A 26,386-nucleotide genomic window follows, 5' to 3' on the forward strand; every position below is an offset into this window, starting at 1 on the left:
ATAATTTCATTAATAAGACTCACTGAGTAGTTAAATAAAATATTATGGTTAGAAATGGATATATCGGAATATACGTAAGAACAATGTAGATGTCAAGGTATTTATTTTATGAAGATAGTTCTTATAAACTGGTGTGTATATGAAAACTTATGGACAGGATGTCTTTAAGATGTGATCAATAATTACCAAGAGAAGTAAGTGGAATCTGTTCATTTAAAAAAACAAAAACGAGGGGCACCTAGGTGGTTCAGTCGGTTGAGGGTCCAACTCTTCATTTCAACTCAGGTCATGATCTCAGGGTCGTAGGATTGGGCTCTGCACTGGGTGTGGAGCCTGCTTAGGATTCTCTATCTCCCTCTCCCTCCGCCCCAACCCCCCCCCACTTGCACCTCCCCTAGGCTACTCTGTCTCTTTAAAAAACAAAAACAAAAAACAACCCCCCACACACACCAAAAACCAAATAAGCATTCACAAGTATACTTGCCTTCTCCTTCCTTCCTTTCTGCGCCCGCTGCACCGTCTCCTGTGTTGGACGGTCCTCCTACTGCCAGTTCCGCTAAAGGGCCGGTGAGGTTATCGATGCTGCTAGCAGCCGACAGGCAGGAAGGGGTGGATGCTGGTGAGATCAGAGAGGCACTCACTACGGTGGCCTGAGGTTTAAAACAGGTAGGTAAGGCCTCCGGGGGCATGGCATCTATCAGCAAAGCTCTGATGTCGTCAGCCTAAAAATAATAAGACAAATAAACACACACAAAAATACATTTTAAAATGGTAAGTTTTTCCACTAAGGACCAAATGCTTCGTGAAATTTGTCTTTAGTGAGTGCATCATTATTGCCCACTGGTTTTTGATCATTCAATTCCCTGACCTACAACTCCAAAGAGTCCCAGCAGTTTCTGTAGGTATCAGGACTGGAGTCCCTATATAATTTTTTAAAAATATTTCATCTTTTTAAGATCTAATATAAAACTTGGTGACTTTAGTTAATAATACTGTATTACGGGGCGCCTGGGTGGCTCAGTCGTTAAGCGTCTGCCTTCGGCTCAGGTCATGGTCCCAGGCTCCTGGGATCGAGCCCCGCATCGGGCTCCCTGCTCCGCAGGAAGCCTGCTTCTCCCTCTCCCACTCCCCCTGCTTGTGTTCCCTCTCTCACAGTCTCTCTCTCTGTCAAACAAATAAATAAAATCTTCAAAAATAATAATACTGTATTACATACCTGGAATTTGCTGAGAACAGATTTAAATGTTCTTGCCACACACACATGCACATATATGAGAGTTAACTATGGATGAAAAAGTCTAAGAATTTAGACTATATTGATTTCTGGAAACAGTTTTTAAACACTGAAACGTGCATACGGTTGTTCATACTGATTACACATGTATTTAAAGAATAAGTTAATAAAGATGTAAATGGAGTTTAAAAAAATTTCATCTCTCATTTAAAACAGCCTGTTGCAGTGTTGATTCTCAGTCTCTACTTTTGAAGGAGTTCTCATATTTACATTATGTTCTGTATATGCCTAAATAATGACAATGATTTTTATTCAGTTATTTAGCACACGCTTAGTAATGTAACATACAGTTAGAATCTGGAGAGATTTTTTAGTTTGGCTGGCTTATTCGTCCCCGCCACAGTCTGTTAGGCATGACTGCTGTGAGCACCTGCGAGCCTCCGAAGACAGCCAGCCATTCAGGCCCTCCTCTGCGCGCATGCATGCCACTCTTCCCATCAAGAGGCAGCAACTATCTCCCTTCTTTAGATCTGGGTGGCCCTGCAAGTGGCAGTGACCAATAGCATGTAAACGGAGTGAAGTCTGAGGCTTTTGAGGCCAGCTTTAAAACGACTGGCAGCTTCTACTTCTTCTCTCAGAGAAGGCGTCTCCATGCTGTAAAGAAGTCCAGGTTAGACTACAGAGTGAGGGGGGCGCTCCGTGGAGAGACCCCTGGAGGATGAAGGGCCGCCCTAGGCCTTGCAGCCTCAGCTGAGCTCCCAGCTGAAGGTAGGTGTGCATATCGCAGAACTGTCCCGCTGAGCCCAGGCAACCCACAGAACCGTGAGAAATAATACATCACTGTATTAAGCCACTCACTCGGTTCTGGTTAAGCTACTTAGTGTTCTGAAGTGGCCTGTTACTCAGCAAGAGATGGATGAAACAGAATGTGGCTTCGGAAGGTATTTCTAGTTAAAAAATTATAAATTATCGTGCATATCAATTTACTTTTCCATCTTCAGAGGAATAATAAAACGGCCTAGAAGGTAAATTTTCTTCGACTATCTCATAGCCTCAGGTAAATTATCACGAACATTGGTTGCTCCTGAACAATACGCCAAATGTAGAAGGTCTAAGATATTTCACTCATATAGTTCTCTGAGGATACACTTTAGATACATGTTTCTCTGTTTTCCCTCCAAGTTAAGCATGGCAAAAAGAATTACGTTAACACACTGCTTAGTTTGCCTTAACAGAGTTTTGAACTATATAAAAAATGCAAGTGAAAAAAATTTCAGAAGGAAGGAAATTTGCTCTTATTCTGAGTGAAATATGCACCACTAAAGGTAAAGCTGCTAAGCCCTGAAATTTAATGTCACCTCTGAAAGCATAAATTTAAAGCAATACTAAATAATTCGGAATGAAGACTTACTGTTGCCAGATCTAAAGGTGTCTGACCTTCTTGGTTCTTCATAGTTGGATCCGCACCATGGGCCAAGAGAAGGGCACATAACTGGGTCCTTCCTTTTTGGGCTGCTTCATGAAGAGGAGTAAATGCCCACTTATCTGTGGCATTTACACACGTGTTGTATTTTATCAATAATGCTGCTATATCCACATGCTGAAAAAAAAAAAACAAAGGATGCAAAGGATCAAGAATGAGATTATCTGGTAAAGCTCCATCAGGTATGCCTGTTTTATTTAACATTTCATTCCCTCTATATCTCTCTTCTCATCCTTAACGTAAGTTTCTTCTATTAAAGAAAGCATACTTATCCCACTCCTATATTTTGGACTCCATCTTTTCTTACCTCCAAAATCTCAATTCCACAATTATTACTGTTTTACCCTGTGATTCTTCATAGGTGCTTGTAAAATTTTTTATTCAGCCTTCTAACATATTCAGGTCTATCTTAAAAACAAACACATAAAATGAAACTATTACCTGACTCCAAGCCTCCTATCAAAGGTCTAGACTGCCTATCAAACTTTTGAAACAAGTGTTCTTGTTTGCTTCTCTTATCTTCCTATTTCTCTTCTAACCCACTGCAATCTGATCTATTTATTGAAACATTAGACTCAAAGATTCTCCGTGTTTTCTCTTCAGCCCTTGGGAAAGTAATGTAACATAACAAAACAACATTTTACAAAACTTAGTCTGTCATGTCCAAAATGACTTGAGGGTAGAGGAAATGTTAGCAGCAGATATGTTAACTAATAAGCTGGGCGTGATGTGATGAGATGCTGAACTGTGATGGTTAGAGAAGAACAGAAAAGAAGAGCTAAAATCGAGAAACTGTAAAGGAAAAAAATGGATTTTAGAAAGACAGATTAACTGCACAGAGAGACAGAAAAGCCAAAGATGACTACATTTCTTTTTTCAAAATTTGTCTAGAAGATTAAAAGCCAAAGGGGAACCCTTAACAGAAACTGAGTAGCAAAAGTTTAAGTGGGAATGAAACTGTAAGAAAGATAAGTTTCACTTTCGGTAAATAGTTTTTGAGGTAAAATATCAAAGTAATGCTGTTCTGTAAATGGTTTGACATAGAAGGTTGGAGCACAGATAAGGGCACCATTTATTTACTCACTTCTGCTCTCTTACCTACTCACCCAACCACCAGACATTGGTGAATACCTACTAAGTGCCTGGTCCTTTGGGTAGGGACTCTCGGGGGACTGCAAAACAGAATATTGAGTTGACAGTTGTAGCTAGTTGATGAAGTCACTAAGAAAAGGAATACCGAAATATAATTTTCAGGGGGATAAAGCTTTGAGAAAACAGTATTTGGGGAAAGGAGACTGAAGAAGAGTCCTCAGAGGAGACAAAAGGGGTGATAGGAACTGAAGAACTGTGAAGAGCCAGGACCACACAAGACAACGTAGGAGAAAGTTTCAAGGAGAGCAGGTTCTCTCAAATAATAAGTTCTATATAGCAAAAAGTTTCAGTTTCTTCCCAAAAGTCCTTATAAAATAAGCTTAAGACAATCAATTAGGCAACAGTAATATTAATTCAATGGTTGGGCTTTTGAGAATAATAAAAATAACTTTATTCTCATAAGCATATTTAGGGATGCTACTTTGGTTACCATTAAAGTGTTTTTGAAATTCATTTCAACTCTAATATTCTATAATTTTGTGCAGTTGACACATTTGTGTTCTTTATGGATACATTTCTTGGCATAACTTGATCACCTTTGATAATTAACTCAGAAGCACAGTATCTGTTGAGACTAGATTTCTATCTCATGCTGTTGCTCCACGCAACATGTCTGAGTTAGCTGACTTTCACGAGAATGGGAAGAGACGGGGAAGGCAGAAACAGAAATAGGCCAACGTGAGATTTACGTATTTTCTGTAAGACAGTCTTTGCTCTCTCGAAGACACTCACCTTGAAAAGAACAGACACTTTTTCTGAGGTAATATTCAAGTTTTCAAAATATAATACTAATTTCAGGAAAATAATTTCAGAAAATAAAGAGAAGAAAATTTATGAGGAAAATATAAATCAAGTAACTTCTAAGGAAGCTCCCACATTGGCTTTGACAATGTAAGAAAAAAATGAAGCCAAGGAGCATAATTACACCTGGGCTTTTGAGAACAAGCTATGTTTTGTGATCTTTTTGGGATTATGAATGATACATCATAATAAAACTGACTCTAACACAAAAGATAAAAATAGGTACCAACTGTGGTATTCCCCAAATTACTTAAAACAAAATAAAACCCCCAAGTTTATCTCCCTTATTCAAAGAATATATATTGAAAAGGATAGTTCTTTTTGTTCAGTTAACCCAAAAGCATGGAATAACTTCAAGCTTCTCCCCAGTAAGGTTATAGGGCATTCACACAATGATTCTGATGATTAATTTTACTCTACTCCCATGTGTACTGGTTGAATAATATAATTTGGTAGACTAATTTGCATAGGCTTCCAAAATTAGATAGTCCAAGGAAAATTACATGTGTGTAAAATGAATTGTATGTAAGTTGGTTTATTATTCAACTTTCTTTATACTGAATTTACGGTTTATGCTTGGAGCAACCAATTACATGCTTGTTAAATCTGCTGACAAACATCTGAAAGAGCAATAAACAGGAATGAGTATATTACTACCAAAGTAGTAGACTAAAAACACACTTCTTAAGTCTTTTAAATAGCTACACCACTGAGGCGAAAATAGTAACTGAAAGTTAAGGCTGACAAATGCAATAAATAAGCTACAGCTCAGTTCTATACCATTTATAAGAACAAAGTATTGAACTGGAAGGTCTGGAAAAGGAACTGAACTCTGCTGGAATGTTTCCAAGAGAAAGAGTCAATTTAACATGGTTTTAGAATCCAGCTGAAACACAGAACACTTTAAATGACAAATACTACATAAAAAGACTATGAGGGCCCTAATTTAATTCTAGAAAGCTGGACAGTAAGGAGAAGAGAAACATGCTTGGGCTCCAGCGAGAGCCATTTAATTGGACAATGATGTAATGAAATCCCAATATTATACATTTTAGAGAAAGCACTGAAAAATGAAAAAATTAGCAAGCTGATTTATGAGATAAAAGAAAATTACAGGCTTTGTGCTAAATAAATATCAATGTCTTACATTTATTAACAGAAAAATTAACTGTCTTGTGTAAATGTATATTAAAAATGTAAGACACTGTAATACAAAACACTCTCCTGAAATCTGTAACTTTTATTTAAACTTCTTAAACTGTGTGTTAATGTTTCTCTAGTTAGAAAAACTGAGGTCGCAAGGTCTTTCTGTATAAAAACGCTCAAAGATACACAGACAGCAGAATGAGCTCTCTAGAGGAAAAAAGGTAAAATACAAGTCAAAGAATCATTACCAATAAATAACAGCTTAAGTAGCTTTATGTAGTTTCACAGATCCCTCACACGATTATTTTATCCTCGGGCTACAAGTCATTACCTACTACTGAAGCCAGTTCATCTCTATTTCATACTGATACCGAGATGGTCGAGCACACAGATGACTCGTAGGGCTGTGCTATATGAGGGTGACACCCAGCCCTCCTTCTGACCAGTAGGATGGCTGCGGGGAGCAAGTTATCTTATAAACAGTTACTACACTGGGTTTTAGAGTGCCGTAGGCTAGAGAATGCACTTCCCACATGCATGATCTCACCTAATTATCACAACAACCCTGTAAAGAAGGTTTCAGCATCTGAGTTCTGCTAATGAGAAAATTGCAGATCAGAAGGACTAAGGCACTTCTTGAAGACTACCGGGTTATCGAGTAAAAGCCTAAAGATGAGATCGCAGATGTTCACATCCCGACTTCAGGTGTTTCCATTACACAGAGCTGCCTGAAGGGTCTTGCTGGACTAAAACTCAAGAGTCATTTCCTGAAAAATTGAAAATGGCAGTGTATAATATCAGGGAGAAGCCATGTAAGTAGGGATTACTGCGTAACACTATACCTCAAACTACTCTGCATACAGCTTTATTTTTAACTTAGAAGCTTCTATTTCATAGGAAGTACCACAAAAATCTCCTCCAAAACTGTTATTTCAGGACAGTGCATCATATATATATACCATGCAGCCAGGCCAGTTCAAGCATCATTGGGACGAACACAATTTAACTAGTGTTTTGCAACCTTAACAGAGAAATGTGGACCAGAGCCCTACAACTTCATTAAAATATCCAGCCAAGGCTTATTATAACATGAATAAAAAGGGAATTTTGAAAGATAACAGACTTATGTATCTAGAGATAATAAAAATATAATCATATCTACCCTTTAAGTTAAAAGAAGACAAAGTAGCTTAAAAAATTTTTTTTAAAAGATTTTGTTTATTTACTCATGAGAGACAGAGAGAGAGAGAGAGAGAGACAGAGGGAGAAGCAGGCGGGACTTGATCCCAGGACCCTGGGATTACGATCTGAGCTGAAGGCAGACGCTTAACCGACTGAGCCACCCAGGCGCCCCCGCTTTAAAAATTTTTACATTGTGGTTAACACTGGTCCTTGTTTTAAATCTACTAATTGAGACTGAGATAAATACTGATTTGACATGATTACTGACAATAGATTTTATGGTATACAAACTGCGTTAGATAAAATTATGTTTTAGAGCAGAGATTCTCAATGGGGAGGATGATCTTACCTACTGCCAACTGGGAATCACTGTGTCATAGGGATGTTAAAAGGGGGGGGCCAAGGGGAGAGATAAGTGTTGTACGTAGCAAATCCATGGCAACAAAAAAAGGTCAAGAAACCACAAAAGTAAAGGTTTTAGTGAATAACACTTATGACTACTGAGTGAATAGTCATTAACTCATAGATACTTGATTTTTGAATTTATAGTTTAATACCAGAAGGACTTTTAGTGACTCAAAAAAATCCACCTACACAATGAGGAAAAATACCTACTATAAACACATTATCTAGCCTGTTAACATTCTTTAGTAGAAGGATGGGATGAACCAGGTTGATCAAAACCTCTATCACATGCTCTCTACACAGCCTGGAGAATTTTCTGTTCATTTTTACTTCGATAAATTACCTTCTTTTACAAAGAGCTTAGCAGTAGGGATGTGATAACACACAGGATAACATGAAAAGAGAGATGAAACAAAAAATGTCCATTATTTTTCTCACATGTAGTTAGAAGATGATGGTGAAATAAGTATGAAATGGAACAGTGGGCCTCTGGTCTGGACCTTGATTGCCCCGCACCTCCCTTTAGCTAAGGGCAAGGTAGCTTCAAGGGAACATGAGATAAGGTTGACCTGCACGCGACATTACTATTTAGCCACAAGAGAGACCACTATACATTTATTTCTCTCACACTAGTCACCAAAGGACACACACGTATAAGTAACATCTCAACGCCTTTCCTATCAGGAGAATGAGAATTAAAAGGTAAAATACTTTACTTTTGAATTAAGTTTTACTTTCTCTGCTCTCTGTGACAGCTGTGAAGACTGTGACAGTTAAAGACTGATGGGAGAGAACTTATCTACATCCACAATGTGTAAAATGTATCAAAAAATACACAGATCCACATAGTCTACACAACTGGTACTGTAAGTTTTACTAGGTCAGGTCAAGAACTAATTCTATTGCCCACATCTATCCTTACTCCTTCATAGATTTATATAAAGTTAAAAGACTCTGCTTTAAGTTCTACTGATCCCATCAGCTTTATAAACTCTGAACTGAAGTGGCCGCAGAGGGATTAGAGGAATATAATATGGAGAGAAGGATCATGCTAAGAAGTCAACATTAATCTCCAAATGATACATATTTACAGTTATAACACAAAGGTAAAAAAAATTATACATAACTGTATATGTAGTATGTTAGCAGTAAATATTTAACTTGCCTGGTCCTCAGTAGAAATATACGCTGCACAGTGAAGCTGGGCATCTTATATGAAGGAAGGTTAGAAGAAAACTCTACTAAATTTAATAAAAGATAATCATCTTGGGAACGATTACTGCAGTTTCAAGAGGATTTCAGTGCTAATAATATATATATTAAATCTGATAACTTTTAATTAATTTATTACATTGGGAAATTTCCTGTTTGTCCAACTCAAACTGGACTGTTTGCCTTCCTTAAAAGTATTCCCACTCAGACTGTCATCTCTCTGAAACACTGGTTTCTGCAGAGGGGTTATAAGAAGATGAGGACATTCCTTATGGAGGGCAAGGGAAAAGAGAGGAAGAGAATATGAAATGACAATGATTAGTTTTTACTTATAGTTTGTTAGGCTTTTGCAAATCCAGAAACTGTCCTCATCGAGTGATTCCCACTGTGAGACCCCTGGTCTCAATCCTGCATCTGTGGGTTTTTATAGTCAAACAGGGAATAAGTGAATGAAAGACAAGCACATGAACATTCATCCTGTGGGATTATTCCTGCTTGACTTAGGTCTAAGTGGGCCCTGGTGACTTCATGCAGTCAGTTTCAACAAATGTCGTCAAGGCACTGCAGTAACCCCCTCTCCCTCCCGCAGCTGATGATTACACTTAGAGTGCTTTGAGAACGGCTCGGGACTTCACTGCAGGGCTTTAGTCAGTCAATCAAACTCTATGAAACCATATATACCAATGGCTCAACCACTGGATATTTTTAAGATGCTGATGATAAACAAAAGCAAGCATAATTTCCATGCCCACAAATAAAAAGCCTCCCGGAATTTACAGTTTCTAAAATCTACTTGGGGTAGAGTTAAGCCTATTATCTGTTTCAATAAATATTAAATGAGCAGCCGTTACATACCTATTACTGTGCTAGACAATGTGAGGAGAACAGAAGGCTATAAAGAGCATGGCCCTTGACCAAAGGGTAGTTAAGCATAACTGGGAAGGCTGGAAACACTCTGAATAGTAAGATTCAAATTGTGCTAAATTATGCTGTTGGTCAGATATCTACTTACTTCATGCACAGTATGCATCTGATAAAATAGTACATGTCAGTGAAGTTTTCTAGACTTGAACTTTAGCATGCTCACCCCATAGGATGCTGCATTATGAAGAGGAATTAAACCACCTTTGTCTTGGGCATTAACATCTGCTCCATGCTCTAGAAGATATTCAGCTACTTCCAGGTTATTGTAGCCTGCTATTAAGAGGGAAAAAGGCAAACATGTCAGATTAAAAAAAAATCTATATTCATATCTACATATATAAAGAATGACCAGAAAAATGTTAGGATTTTAATACTTTTTGCTTTGAAGGCTAATACTCACATAACTAAGAGCCTTTACAATAAGAAATTATATAAAATTATGTCAATCACAAGCATTTTACTATTTCTGCTCAGCATTTCTTTCATCTTCTGGTAAATTGTATTATGTATCCAAGAAAGGACAATGAGACTTGGAGGTGCTGGTGATACTTACCTGCCAGGTGCAGAGGGGTTGAGTTTCTGCCCTGGGTGTCTCTGCAGTTGATATTCTCTGGAGTACACAGCTTCTGCACTCTTGCCAGGCAACCTTTCTTGGCAGCATCCAACAAGGCAGCATCTCCCCTCAGCAAGTCCTGGATGTCTGTGTCTCCCTCTTTTACCAAATCTAATGGTGTATTTCCATCTCTGTTCTTTTTGGTTGGATCTGCTCCATGCTAAAACAATAACAACAAAACAAAACAAACAAATAAAACCAAATGGCGTTTGTATTTTCTATAGTATCTTTCTTAAGGTTTATTTTTAACTTCATCTTCATTCACCCAAGGAAAGATATTTATATTGTATGCATTTTGAAAAGAAAAGGCCATATCCTGCTTTACTTTGTAAATTCTCTACTTAGTAATCTAGTGGATCAGTTTTGTAACTACTTCTCAACCAAAGGTCCAAGCCTCAGGATTAATAGTGATAGTGGGGAAGGTGCTGAGCACCTTTTACTTTTCATGTCATATACTTTCTCAGATACCAAGGTGTCTTTGGAAACCTCTTTTCCTCTTAAGAATGGCCTGGATGTTACTTTTTGACCAGATTTTAATTACATAAAAATATTCAGTGTATATCATGAAAAGGAAGAAGCGAAGAAGACACACTGGTGGGAAAAGTACTTAATTCTAAATGCAATCAATACAAAAGTTTACTAATTTTTTACTATTTTCATTTTAAGTCTTAACACCCAATATGAAATTAGGTATACATGTACTCGCAATTAATTTCATTTTAAAAGTCAAATCATCTATACCTATGAAATGAAATAAATTAAAGTCAAGGATGTTTATTATGGGCCTGACAGACTGCTATTGGCCCACTGGAGAAATCTGGAATAAACCAAACTAGACAGTGAATTCACAGTGTCCGGGAAATTGTTTCTTACCACCCAGTGAAAATAAAAATAAGTATCAAATACATTATCATTCTCAAGACTCATAAAAACATATCTGATACCATAAAAGTGGTAGGACAAGAATTCTATTTATGTTTAACCAGCGTTAAGTTTTTCTCTGGTTACAAAAAAGAGAGATAAAAAACTACATGTCTGATTATTTTTCACATCTTTTAATTTAAAAAACCCCCACAAAATTAAGTTAGCTTCATAGAACTACTAGTTTCTGCTATTTCATTTATATCCCCCAAATTTATATGAATAACTTTGTCTAAAGATTATTTTATATTTTAATACCAATCTAATATTTAAGTTCTTATAAGATATATATGTTTAATAATGAGCGATGAGTTTGTTAATAATAGCTACTAAGAAAAAAAATCAGTGTTGATTAAAAATCTTGTTTCCCCTAGTACAATGTTTTCTGACTTTAATACCGTAAGTATTGGATAAGCAGTGCAAACTAATGCAACTCTTTCCAAAACCTACCTTGATGAACTGTGATGAACTGAACTTAATCAAATCAGTTCAGAAAGACACTTGAGACACTACTCACAGCTATGTAAGTATCATGATATCACACTTAAATATCCCCCTAAAATAGAAAATGGAAGCAGTCTCTACAGCACTTACTGTACTTAATAATTTACTGTGATGTAATTTTACATGCTAACCAAAAAATATAGTTACTTTATATTTTATAATTTTTAAAATTACATACTTTTAAAAGGAGCTTGCAGATTTCATATTTTCCTTTAGCTGCTGCTTCATGCAGAGGGGTAAATTTCCATAAGTCCGCCACATTGACAGAAGCCCCATGCCTTACTAAAAGCTCAGCTACCTCATAGTGTCCATATGAACAAGCATTATGTAGGGGCACCAAGCCACTAAACAAAAGAAAATTATTTTAAAGACATATAACAGATCTTTGTGTTAAAATGATACTTATAATAAAAATAATTCTTCTATGGCAGTGACTATACTGAACACTCACTTCAAAAGAAAGAATTCTCCTCTGGTCTTGAAGATACAGTCATCCATTTCCAAATAAGGATTAACAATTTCAAAAACATCCCTTTCAATATAAGGATTTTCCCTAGTTTCTTGGTGATGGATAGAAATGTCATAGCAATCCTATGCTTAAAACACATACAGATATACCCATAGAAAAGTTCCATCACAACACTTTTAATTCAGGTTTCATCAATATAAAGAGCAACACTACAAAGTGATTTCAGGAATAATAATCTAATCAATAATTTGGTTTTATCAACTCAGATTTTCTTCTGTTTGGGTTTTCCTAATGAAAACTGTATGCTTATAAAATATACAATGCAATTTAATTTATTTAGGCAAGTTCTACCTTTTGTCTGGTTTTTATTTTTTAATTCCTAATTCAGTAGTGGTTTCTATGCATAGATTTAAATATTTAGGTGTCATACAATGAAAACTCAAAATGCAAGTGATACGGAAACTTCAGTATTCAGTAAGGAAAATAGTGACACCACCCATAAACTCCAGCCAGATGAGAAAAATCTACCTGCCTCAACTTACGAGCAAACTATTCTGAGATAACTCTAAGCTCCGGTTGGAAGGCAGCTGGCATTCAAAAAGGATAGAAAGGGGTTCCTATAAAAAAGGGTGAATCAAAAGGATAAGCTAAGTTGCACTTAAAACATGACAAAAACAAGGTATCAAATGCCTTCTTACTTAGAGGTTTTTTTTTTTTTTTTTAATGTTTTGAGACCAAAAATGCTAAGTGCTAACTAAAATGGGCAATGGAAACAAATGCTGGTTGCTCTCCAGGGCACTACAATACTTGGAAAGAGCTGGTGATATTATTGCTGAATATTCAAGTCTGATGTGCCCCTTTTAAAAGATAAATAAATCCATAATGGTTAACTGAAGTCTAAATTGTATGGTTTAATTCTACAGTACTCTGATATGTAATTGCACAGAAAAGTGCTTGCTTATTTCTATTTTGAGATGATATGAAATTAACTCAGAATATGGAAGCTCATCTCAGTTAAAACTTCCTTCTCGCATTTCTAAATAGCTGCCGTGACTGCTGTAAACTGTCTAGATAAATTAAAATAATTTAGTAAACTAATATAAAAATACAGAATATCTGAATTAGTAAAAATAAAGTTATATGTCTATTAATACCAATGACTTTGGGATGGATGGCTTCTTTTGGGAAGAAATTATACATTTTTAATAGCAAAAAAGAAAAAAGGACGAACAATAAATTACAAACTATATTTTAAACACATTCATACAATGCAATAAAATACTGTTATGGGCATTAAAAAGATGAGATAAACAATTAAGTACTGATATGGAAAGACATCAAGATACACTCCTGGGTGAAAAAGCAAATTGCCAAGGAGACTGCGTGGAATGGTGTCGTCATTTATGTTAAAAACAAGCATGGCCACCATAGGAGGACAGGCACTGATTTATACTTTTAAAAAATCTGGAGCATTATCACAAAGTGTTTATGTAATCTCTAGAAGGTGGGGTGATAGGGATTTTCATTTCCTGTACTGTACATTTCTATTAGATGCTTTAAATTTAAAAAAAACATATATTACTTTTTTAATAGTGAAAAAAAAATCTAAGACTTCCAAAAATATTAAAAAAATATTTGTAAGTCCCAAATAGCTCAATTCTAACACATACCCTTTGTCTTTGGCGTGGACATCGGCACCATGGTGTAGAAGGTACTCCACAACAGACACACGATTGTAGCCTGCTGCAAAGTGTAAGGGTGTAGAATGCCGGCCCTCCAAATCTCTGCAATTCACATTTTGAGGGCTGCAAAGTTGCTTTAATGACATACACACACACACACACACACACAAACACAAAAAGAACATTAATATTTATTCATAGGTTTTGCTCCAAACAACTGCAGGCATCTTGGATAAGCTGTAATTTCCTAATGAATATTTATTTCCAAAGATTGGATCATGCCAGTGATGTTTAAAAATCAGCACTCTGCTTGGTTTCACTGAGTCTACAAATATTTTTACTGTTTACAGAGCAATTTAATCTTTTTTTTTTTTTTTAATATATCCTGGCCAAAATCCTAATCAAAAAGAAAAACCCATAATAAAGCAAGAATCTCCAAGGCAAATGATGCTTTCATCTTTCATCCTCATAAGGCTTTCCTCCCCGAGACCATTTGCCCCAGCATGTCCTGCCTGTACTATCATGCTGTCTGCCATGCTTTACTCAAGTAGGACCAACCCTGGCTGACTGCAGAACTACCCAGATCTCTCGTCTCGGCTGACGTGGCAAGCAAAAAGCTGCCAGAAAAATTACATTAATTCTGCCTGGGCCATCCACTCGGCCCTCTGACCCGCTACAGCAAAGCCTGATGCTTCCCCTGATCTTTGGGAGATGTTTGTCTAACTCTCCGAGCCAAACTGATTCCAATCATGCTCTCGTTTTTCGTCTTTCATCTCCTTGTGAGTGTGAGCGTTTCAGCACAAGCTCGATTCTGTCTGCTTATAGAGCAGCAGGAAGCAAAGGAAGGACCGGCAGGCTGCACCACTGGCAGTGACAGATGAATTTTAATAACAATACGTGAATAGTAATTCACAATTTATAAAGAATCTCATATTCCTTCAGCGAGAGAATTATTTTCTATCTGTGAAGTTGATCATTATCTCCATCTTACAGATAAATAAACCAAGGCTCAGAGAGGGCTAAGCAACTTGTCCTTTTTCACAGAGTTGGTAAGGTAAAGGGTACAATAAAGGCTCAAACCTGGTTTTCCCGATTATAATCTCTTGATCATTCTGCTACATGCTTGCTTACTTTCCTTAATTACCCTCATTCAGAGAAGTGATGCAAAGAAAGGTAATGGAAAGAAGAACAGTCAAAAAACCCCCAAGAAAACAGTGACATTTTCTAGCCTACAAGGTATGATGGCAGGGCTTTCCAGGCATTTGACAATCTTGCTCCCACTCCTGCCACTGTAATGAGCTATTATTATGTAAAAACTAAGAGCCTGTAAGGCATCTGTTTCTACTGACTTATTGAGTAGGGGCCTTCCCATCGGTAGGGTAAAAGCAGGACTTTGCAGGTGGTACGATGTGTACGTGACGGAAGGAGATCTGGGCCGTAAGGGAGAGCCTACAATCTCACCAGCTCTATGTGGAAAAGCCCCAGACTCTAAAATCTCAAGAGCCACTGTCATCCAGCCAAGTCAAATATCTTACCCTTTCACGACAAGTGAGTCTGTGGCTACCTTAACACATAAATTATAGAATCAAAAACAAAATGAAATAGAAGTGAATAAATTAATACATAAAACTAAAGAGCACAAAAAATTGGTAGTAAACATCTTCTACTGGTGTCTTACATGATTGAAGCTGCTTCTTGCTGCTGCTGGGTTTTCGTCAGGCTGTTACATTCTAAAGTAACTTTTTTTTTTTTCCGCAGAGAGTATCAGCAAAACAGGGATGCAGTACAGAATGAAACACAACTCATTCTGCCAGGTTACAAAAATAAAAGCCCATTCTGCATTAAACATTTGCTTTCTAATATTTGGAAGTTCTTCATTCTCTGTTCGATTTCACTTTCCTTTTGAATGCCAAAGCAATTTTACATTCTTCCTACCTGATTTTCATAATTTCAAATATTTACTCAGCAAACAGCCTTTTCTTCTAATTCCTAACATTTTAATACTTTCTGAAGCCTCTAGGGAAAGAAATTTACCACGCTTAATTCTCACTTAATTTGTGCTTTGTTTTTCTTCTGCCACTTCCATTCCATTCATAAAAATATTGTTGGCCTTTATTGTGAATGGATTGTTTAGGAGACCCGAAAGCTGTAGGAGATTTGCCTATCAGTACATACAAAACATATGGAATTAAAAACTACATATTAAGAAAATACTAAACTATTAATTTAATGATAATGGGCACATGTAGCAAGTCTGGTGCTGAGATTATCATGCCGTGATGCAGAAAAGGAGTCCTGATCACTTTTATATTTAAACATTTTCTTTAATTAGCATATATTTCAAATGACAAAAAGTATGTAATTTTAATTAAGAAAAAAAGTATATAGTTTTAGATCTAAGAGAACTTTAAAATTTCTCCCCAGTGGCTATTACAATTGAAGTTTACTGTTTTTCTTTAAATAACTTAGATATTCTTGTAAGATGGGAGAGATATTAGAAGTGGTCACATACTGAAACAAAAAAAATTTCTAGGCAACAGAGCTTGAAAGTGTTTACTGTATTTTCTTTTTCTTTCCTTTTTTTTTTTAAGATTTTATTTATTTATTTGAGAGAGAGAGAGAGAGACCATGAGCAGCGGGACAAGCAGACTTCCCACTGAGTGGGGAGCCTGATGTGGGGCTTGACCCTGGGACTCTGTGACCGTGACCCGAGCCGAAGGCAGACGCTTAACGTACTGAGCCACCCAGGCGCCCCGTGTATTTTCAACCAGTACACATCAGCAAGAATGCTACATTAGTTTGCTGAAAATCACAAAAATAGAGTTTGCTTAATAAGAAGTGACAAAGTTTAGTTTGTAAAAAATAACCTGGTATGACTGTCAGTACCAATTTCACAATTAGCCTTTCTTTTTTTTAAAACAAGAAAGAAATACAAACTACAAGACCAACCCCCAAATAAGAACAAAACCCCTATCTCTTTCTATCTTCATCCCTACATAAGTGATTTCAGATAGGAACTATCTGTTCTTAAAAAGCATATTCAGTATCAGAATATCATTTTATATTTGAAAAAAATTACATCTATCATTTAATGTTAATGTTAATAATTTAATGTTTCTATACCACAAATAAAGGCTGTTAAAATTTTCCTGGCAAGCAGAGTTACATAGAAAAGAAAATCCTGGGGCGCCTGGGTGGCTCAGTTGGTTAAGCATCTGCCTTCGGCTCGGGTCATAATCCTGGAGTTTCAGGATCAAGCCCCACATCAGGCTCCCCGCTCAGCAGGAAGTCTGCTTCTCCCTCTGCCCCTCACCTCACTCGTGCTCTCTCTCTCAAATAAATAAACAAAATCTTAAAAAAAAAAAAAAAAAAAAGAAAATCCATCTTCTGTATATAAATTAATTCCAAACAGTTGCGGGATCATAAGAACGATTTCCTAGAGCAATTGTGAGAATCTCTTAGAAGAGTTGAAGAAACGTTGTTTTGAACTTTATTGTACAATATATTACCTGGGCTTGAACTAGCTTAGAAATTTATGAATGTGGCTACAAATAAGACTTTCATTAATGTAAGTGAAAATAAAAGAGCTTTCATATAACTAGAAGGAAAGTGACTAAAGTAGTTTAATGGATATAAAGCACATACTTTCTAGAAAATCCTTCCTAAAGAGCTCTCCTGTTTATGGATCTACTTTGTTCATCCCTTTTATTGTTTAGATTTGAATAGTTTCACTTAGAAGCTTAAAATGAACTGGTTAGCAAAGTTTCAATAGCGCTACCCAAGATGTTAAAGCACTGATTTACCTTCACAGTTTCCAAGTCTCCAGCTTTAGATGCCTCTAGCAGTCGATAGTCAACATCAGAAGTGCGTATAGGTGTACTTTCTGAATAAAAGAGAGGAAAGATTACTACTGTTGGTTTTTAAGGAATCACAGAGTTAAGAAGGGAAAATTATTTGGTGACTGGAAAGAGAGATTAAGGGTTCAGAAATTCCTGAGATCTAAATTACGGATTTTTCTAAACTGTTTTCAGATAAGAAAAAAGTGGCTTCTTGTTTCCATTCCCATCTATCTCGTCCTAAGCTACATTTAAATAAATTCGAAGACACACAAATCCTTCTCCACCCCTAATATTCTAGTCTTTAAATTTTCTGGCCAACACTTGGCAAAAGGGAATAAAGAAACACAGGAGCATGATATCAAAAACATCTTCATGATACTTTGGTCTTACAAATGTGGTAGCAAAGCTTTGCCACAGATTTTGTTGTGTAAACCGAGGGAAGGCACTCAACTTTCAGGATTTAATGTTTAGCTTTCTTCTTTTTGGCCTCGACTTCCTCAATATAAACAGAACGACTACTCCCCAAATCAGTGATCTCAGAAAATATAATCAGTGTACAAAAGGGCCTACTAAATACAGAAATTTGTTTAATTCACATTTATTGAATGGCTTCAAGGAAATGCCATTAAAAATGTCTGTAATGTATGGTGATTAACATAATAAAATAAAATTAAAAAAAATAAAACAAATAGTTAAGTCCCATGGGAAAAAAATAAAATAAAATTAAAAAATGTCTGTACAATTGGGAGGTGTGACACAAATGCTAAACAGAATATAATTAGATTAGGCTGTTAGATCTAGAAGTATGAGGCTAACAAATGAAGTGCTTTAATACAATATAAACAAACCAAAAATTCATTACACATTGGCTCAAATAAAAAAATTTTCAAAGAAAACAACATATATCACTCAAAATATGTTCATAGACATTATGTGCGGCCTTTATAACGCACATGTATGTACACACTCGAGTAACACAAAAGGAGTTAAGTCCAGGAGACTTGGATTTTGACTAGTACCAGTGACAATGGACAAATCACTTAATAGCTTAGCTTTTGCTCCTATAAAGTGAGTATTGGTTTCCCTTACATTCTCTTTCAGATTTAAGACTACATTATCTTATGATCAAAGATGCCTTTCTTGAGTCCACTGTCTACATGGGAAGATCAAGTGATGCTATGAAAAGGTTTTAGATTAGAAGAAATACTTCGGCTCTTTCTAGTCTAAAGTGCTTCATTCAGGAGAGTGGCTTTTACAGAATAGGTTATGAGAACTCTTCCATTACAGATAAACTGTGTTTATTTAGTCATGATAATACTTAGCAGATAAAATGCTAAGATTAAAGCGAGGAAAGAGGAGAGTATTTCATATGATGAAGTACATTTTTGAAACATCAATAAATATTTCTCTTTAGAAGAGAGTTTATTATTTGTTTGTGGAATTGTGGAGGAAAGATCAGGTCTTGCTTGTCTTCATGTTCCTTTTCACAAAGAACATTCAGAAATCATCTGCTGAATTGACTTCCATGCTATTTTATATTGGGGTCAGTGTGTTTGGCCCATCATCTCTCTTTCTTTGGCTGCCTTTATCCTGTTCTTTCTTATTTGTCTCCATTCTTGCTGTGCATGCCATCGCTGCATTTATGGGTGAGACAGTCCATTTGTATTTTACTTCTCTGTGAAAGTGATTCTGGCAGTTGGTAAAACTCACTGAAACATCCTTTGGATATCTATAGGTAATATTTTTAGTTTATCATTTCAACAAAATGACAATTATTTATGTATATGGAGTTAGACCTTTGGATATTTTCAGATTCTAGCATTTGAAGGATACAATTAATATGGCTAAATGTTTTAATTTGAAGAACTATTTGAAATTGGCACACTGATCTTGAGGCAGACTATTTGCAAAGGGTATAGTTTTACAATCAAGCAAAAATTTTTATGCAAATATAAGAATGCTTCTGAGAACTATGGAGAAATCCTTACTCCTAGTCAGAGTAGAAAGTAGTTATTTAAAGATATTGATTAATTACTATACAAATTATAGAGTTTTGCATCCATTATAAATACTGAACAGGCTTAGAAATGATTCATTTTTAGAAACAATGTGAACAAAGTATTAGCTGAAAGGATATATATACACCCCGGGAACTTTGTACAAAGAGATGCAGAATTAAAAGAAGGATATAAAAATGAAGTTAAAAGGGAACATAAGTGGGGCGCCTGGGTGGCTCAGTTGGTTAAGCAACTGCCTTCGGCTCAGGTCATGATCCCAGGGTCCTAGGATCGAGCCCCACATCGGGCTCCCTGCTTGGCGGGAAGCCTGCTTCTCCCTTTCCCACTCCCCCTGCTTGTGTTCCCTCTCTCGCTGTCTCTGTCAAATAAATAAAATCTTTAAAAAAAAAATAAATAAAAAAAAAATAAAAGGGAACATAAGTAAGAGTAGCTGATATGCAAAGTACTATATTAGTAAAAAGTATAAGAAAAGTACTATATTGGTAAAAAGTGTAAGAAAAAAATTCAGAATGTTTTAACCTTATAAATTCTTTTATAAGCACACCGGTTTTTGCAGAGTTTGAAATTAAAGATTTCACCTTGAGTCAAAGGTTAAAGATGAGCTTCTAATTTTTTCTCCAATTCTATTTTGGCTCACCAGAATTAAAAAAAAAAAAAAAGGAAGGATAAAGGAAAGGAAAGGAAAAGGAAAAGGAAAAGGAGCCCCAAACCTAAAGTTCCAAAGCCTGGAAGGCAATTTGTTATTATTATTATTATTTTTGAATCCCCTTAGACTGGCTGTTTACTGGACTGGCAATAGGTCGTAGTGGTTTATTTCAATGTGCAAATGTAAATGGGGATTTCAGTGTTTCATTTAGCTATTATAAATCCCCCAAATCCTTACTTCTATAAATGATTACGTAAAAGTAATGGGATAACCATATTGGAATATACAGTCAGAATTATTTCATGCCAAAGTCTAGCCTAAAATTGCTGTTTAAAAGAACTGTCTGTGATGCTGGAAATATTCTTTATCTGTGCTAATATAGTAGCCACTAGTCATATGTGGACAGAGCAGGTATAGAGAAAGCAGGTCTGGAGAAAAAAGTACAATCTTCTGAAAGGATGTTTTAAAATGCTGGTTTATAAAAGCTGCTATCTGACATTAATTGTGACATAAATACTGCCAACAGTTTACAATTTAAACTCTATTAATGTAAACTATTGGCAACTACTGACTTGGGAGCTGGAAGTGCAGGTCTCTAAAAGTGGATCTTAAACCTGGTATCAACAGGTGTATTTAAATGCATCTTTAAAATGTTACCTAGATGAGAACGCCAATAACTTAGTATACATCCTATATGACTGATGCATTCTTTTAGGAGACATTACACATATAACCTGGAATGGTTGAGTAAATGTAGGTATAATCAAAAAGTTCAGCTAGTACATAGTCCACAGACTATAGATATATAAGTTTCTCATAGAAATATTAGTTTAAAAAATTATATCCTTTTCCAAACAAAAAACAATTCCTATTTTCAAAACCTTTCTAAGGGCAAGATTTTATCATATAATTCTACTGTCTATATTATTTTTCTAGATCAATAAAGAATATTAAGAATTAAACCAAAAAGTTCTGGCATGTCCTACGTTACACATTTAATTACCTGTATGTTTTATCTTCCAAACAAACTTTTAAGAAGAATTATCAAAATAACTGAATAAAATACTACATTTGTGATTCAGTATTTAATTTTATCTTTTACCAGAAGTCATATATTCTAATTGCATTGATTCAGAAGACATTTAAAAAGCATTCATGGATCTAATTTGCTTAATTTATTCAATCCTTTCTTCTCCCTTTTGTCAATTATCTCTAAATTTATGCATAATATTATTAGAAATTTTAATGTGATAGCTATCTGTTTGCCCGATTTATGGTTAAACTTATAAAATCTAACTTAAAATTCAGCACTAAATGGTTCTTGGTAAAAGTGTAAGAAAAAATTTAGAATGTTTTAACAAAAATCACACCTTTTAGAAATTATATTAGAATTTACTGAGAAGGCAGAAAGAGGTCCTAGTCAAAGCGTGATCATTTTCTTTAAGTAAATGTTCTATTGCTCTGTAGAAACAGGAAGTTACATGAAATCATGTTTTTCATAGTTCAAGCTTGCAATTCTATAATAGGAAATTTCATTCCTTTAGATCTTTTTAGTTTCTATGGTAAAGGTGCCCTAGACAGGGCTTACTTCGAATGTCTCAAGATCACCATCTAAGACTAAAGTAGAATGATACTATCTACGAATGAGCTAGCATGAGGAAAGTAAATCCCAATTAGTAGCTTTTAAAATGTGGCAAAGATACTCTTATGAGGCTGGTTAATTCTGATTCAGCTCTAACAATACATATGAGCTCCACAAGCCTAGAAAGTTCCCTATTTCAGAATATAGTTGTGATTCTTAACTGTGCTGTACTTTTGGGGGCCCTTCAGAAATTTGTGGGGTTTATTTTTGTCTTCTAGTGTTGTTTTATCCAAGCTATTACTATTACAATAATTATAAATTATTTAACTGTAACTTACTGTCATTTTCCCTTTATATTATAGTTAGGGCATTTAATTTGGGGCTTGGGGAAGGTATCTGTACAGTTAGGTCACATTATCTATAAATTTCATTTCTGGATAAGAAAAGGGGATATTATAAAATATTCATTATGACAAGTGGGGGCACTGTGTCTGATGGAGTAAAGAGATCCTGGGTTATAGGCAGAAGTAACTAGGACTTCAGATTCCTAGTCTGTAGCCTTCCTTCTCCATTTTACTCTTCCAGTTTGTTATGTCATTCTAGAGCAGATATAGCCCACAGACAAAAAGAAAGGGATGGGAAACAAGAGCCAATTATACCAAATTAATTTTGTATCCAGCTCACCATTTTTCAATAGCTAGACTGTGTTATTTCCTCTAACTGGGGGGCTTGGGAAACTAATCAACTTTCATACCAGTTCTTTGTTTAATCTCCCTCAATAAATTAAATAGATAAAATATCTAATGTTGTACTAGGTAGGCATTAATATTCAACAAGATTTTATAATTATATTTAAGCTAGAAAAAACAAGATAATCTCCTAATGATGCAATGAAGTTAAGAAATACAAAAAAGCAGGTCAGACTATCACATATGTATGAACAATTAATTAAAGATCATTACCAGGTGAATGATTTCTTATTTTCTCTATTTGATAGATTTTAGAGCTGCCATAATTCCACACTGTTTATATGAGCTTTAAGTCACCTTTGATCATAGCACCCATAAGTCAGGTTTTCAATTTAAAACTAAAAAAAAAAAAAAAAAAAAAAAAGAGAGAGTATATGCCTCCTTCTCATGACACCTACCTCACTCCACCAAAAACGTTGATAGGGAGGGTCTCAGGCTAAACTGCAAGCAAGGAAAGGTATGAAAAATATTCAGGCAAAGAAAGCATTCCAAAGAGCTACTTAAAACAAGTGGTGCAAAGTTTGTCTGTTTATATCAGTGGACATGAAACGGGAAGCACAGAATGTACTGCTTATTTATCTCACCGCTTAGAATCTGCTGCACAGCTTCATTCCCCATCTGCGCCGCTGTAAAGCCTTGTAAAGAGATGATGGAAGGATCAGAGCCGTAGCTCAGCAGGAGGCGGCAGGTCTGCAGGTGACCTGCGAGGGCAGCTCTATGCAAAGCAGTCTGACCCAGGGTGTCCAGTGCATTCATCTGAAAAATCACCGGGTGGGCACAAAGAATTGAGTATCTACTTGTTCCATTTTACACCCTAGCAAATAAATATTTTATTTTACTTAATTTTATTTATTTTATTTTGCTTTGTTTTGTTATGTTATGTTGTTATGTTATGTTATGTCACCATACAGTATATCATTCGTTTTTGATGTAGTTTCCATGATTCATTGTTTGCGTATAACACCCCGGTGCTCCATGCAATACGTGCCCTCCTTAATACCCATCACCGGGCTAACCTATCCCCCCACCCCCCTCCCCTCTAAAACCCTCAGTTTGTTTCTCAGAGTCCACAGTCTCTCATGGTTTGTCTCCCCCTCCGATTTCCCCCCCTTCATTTCTCCCTTCCTTCTCCTAATGTCCTCCATGCTATTCCTTATGTTCCACAAATAAGTGAAACCATATGATAACTGGCTTTCTCTGCGTGACTTATTTCACTTAGCATAATCTCCTCCAGTCCGATCCATGTTGATGCAAAAGTTGGGTATTCATCCTTTCTGATGGCTGAGTAATATTCCATTGTATATATGGACCACATCTTCTTTATCCATTCATCTGTTGAAGGGTATCTCGGCTCTTTCCGCAGTTTGGCTATTGCGGACATTGCTGCTATGAACACTGGGGTGCATGTGGCCCTTCTTTTCACTACATCTGTGTCTTTGGGGTAAATACCCAGTAGTGCAATTGCTGGGTCATAGGGTAGCTCTATTTTTAAATTTTTGAGGAACCTCCACACTGTTTTCCAAAGTGGCTTTACCAACTTGCATTCCCACCAATAGTGTAAATAAATTCTTATGAGAAAAATAAACTGTCGGGGCGCCTGGGTGGCTCAGTTGGTTAAGCATCTGCCTTCAGCTCAGGTCATGATCCCTGGGTCCTGGGATCGAGCCCTGCATCAGGCTCCCTGCTCAGCGGGAAGCCTACTTCTCCCTCCTCTCTCACTACCCCTGCTTGTGTTCCTGCTCTTGCTATCTCTCTCTCTCTCTGTCAAATAAATAAATAGAATCTTAAAAAAAGAAAAAAGAAAAACCGTCAAAAGCGTCCTGAAAAATGCCACAGACTATTTACTATTAACTTTTGGTTACTGCTTCTGAAAAAAATATCAGTTTCTTAGTTATCCTTCTCTGACCGCCTTATTGAAAATTACAACATCCTCATCCCTGCCCTGAATGACTGTCTTCCTGTCCATCTTCCACTCCCTGCCACTCCCCTCAACAATTAGAATGTAAGGTCTCTGAGGGCTGGGACTCCGATGTTCACTGCCTGCCTCATCCAAGATGTACGTGAAATACTTTTGGATGAATGGGTTTTACCTAACTTGCTCCCGTAACATAAAGACAACAGAATATGTAAGCCAAGACAGTCAAAGTAGTTAATTACATTTCTTTTCTAATTTTAGTAAATAATTTTAATAGAATACCCTCATTACTAACCTGAATTACTAATGCCTCAATTACTAACACATTTAACCCTCGCCAAAAAGATTTAAATTTTCAAATGTTCCATTTTTAAAACTTCGAAGAGTTATAAAGGAAGAATAATTTAGCTAGTTTTAAGATAACATTCAACTTTGGGATCAGCTTCATAATTTGATCAAACCTGTTTTCCAGGATGCCCCAGTAAATACCTTCTATTCCAATCAGACCAAAGTCCATGTTCATTGTACCTGCTGATTCTTTCAGAGAAGCCCTTCTTTCTGCCTTTCCGGATTATGAAATCCAGTGCAAGTCTCATCTTTCTTAAGAAGTCTTGATTACTTGAAGGCTTGATGATTACTGCCTTTCTGAATACCCATGTCAAGTTAGTACTATCTTACAAATTTTAACACGGGGCTAGTTTTTGTTACGGCTATTGAGATTATGGATTGTATTATATAGGTTTTTCTGAGTTTTCTAGAAAGCTCCTCTTCAGGGCATACAGTAAATTTTCAAATATATGCTAGCACATTATTCTAAGCATTTGTGCACACCCACCAAATACAAGATTAAGGAAAGAAAAGACTTAAGACGACTGATCTCCATGTCTCAGTCTTTCATCATTTTAAGTAAGGCTGTCACACTTGTTCAGGCAAGGGTTCATCTAAATTCTTAATGGTGTTTCACAAAATTTGCCATGAAATACTGATATATTTAATTAGATCTCATTTGCCAGCGGAGAAGCAACCGTTTATACAAAGGCGACATAAAAGCACAGCCATTAGCATGTATTGATGGAAAACATAAGCTACCAAAGTAAACTTCTTGACTTTCTTTTTCTTTGTTACCTCACCACAAGAGAAAAACTTAAAATTGGGAACATTCTAATCATTAACATTTTTCTGGAAATTTGACAAGAAACCCACTAAATTATTTAATTGTAGTGACAGAAATCCTCAGTACAGCTTGTTAAATCATAGGAACATGGTCGAGAATTACTACTTCAAAATACAGATATTACCAAGTTATTTTTCAGTTCAAACTCAGAGACTCTTCAGTGCCTTCAAGTAAACTTGAACTCCTCAGCATGTCATTTAGGACCATCTGTAATTTACTTTTATACTATCTTCCTTTCTACTATATTTTTTCATCACAATTTGATAGGCTTGCTATGCTCCAGCTTTATTAGATTACACTGGAACCCCATTTTATGAAGGTGTTAGTTTCTAAAGTCATTGCAAAAGGTAAAATCTGTCTTTGGTCAACATTATCCTTCCAATGGCAGAGACAGATATAAGGTTTCTTAGTAAATTCAAAACTTGCCAGTTTTACCTTCACTGTGTTAGCAGATCAACTGAACACCGAAGTCATTCAGTATCTTTAAGCACTAAAAACACACTATGTGTAAGGAGAGGTTGTCTTGATATATATGCATGGTGAAACTGAGCACATACAGAAAACAGATTCCCTTCTGTCTCTCACTCACTCTGGGGCATGCACTCATGGAACAAATCTGGGCAAAAATCACCACTCACCAATATTATTTACATTAACTTTCCTTGTTCCTCTCTACTCTCAGTTTTGGAGGGGTGGTCCTGAATGCAGCTCCACTAACACATGCTCATTTCTCTG

At 36.1% G+C, this 26,386-nt stretch overlaps 1 protein-coding gene across 1 annotated transcript in view; it reads right to left on the minus strand.

Annotated features, from left to right (window-relative positions):
* Positions 1 to 26,386, minus strand: part of TNKS (tankyrase) — a 197,853-nt gene that overhangs the window by 20,372 nt on the left and 151,095 nt on the right. The window contains exons 12-19 of the mRNA XM_032413489.1: positions 23,147 to 23,318; positions 17,532 to 17,611; positions 13,717 to 13,862; positions 11,756 to 11,921; positions 10,093 to 10,312; positions 9,703 to 9,812; positions 2,646 to 2,834; positions 485 to 722 (exon numbers count right to left, since the gene is read on the minus strand). Coding sequence (XP_032269380.1) covers positions 485 to 722; positions 2,646 to 2,834; positions 9,703 to 9,812; positions 10,093 to 10,312; positions 11,756 to 11,921; positions 13,717 to 13,862; positions 17,532 to 17,611; positions 23,147 to 23,318 — 1,321 coding nt within the window. The remainder of the gene's footprint in view (positions 1 to 484; positions 723 to 2,645; positions 2,835 to 9,702; positions 9,813 to 10,092; positions 10,313 to 11,755; positions 11,922 to 13,716; positions 13,863 to 17,531; positions 17,612 to 23,146; positions 23,319 to 26,386) is intronic.

The sequence above is a fragment of the Phoca vitulina genome, unplaced genomic scaffold (assembly GCF_004348235.1).
Source record: "Phoca vitulina isolate PV1807 unplaced genomic scaffold, GSC_HSeal_1.0 scaffold15, whole genome shotgun sequence".
NCBI lineage: Eukaryota > Metazoa > Chordata > Mammalia > Carnivora > Phocidae > Phoca > Phoca vitulina.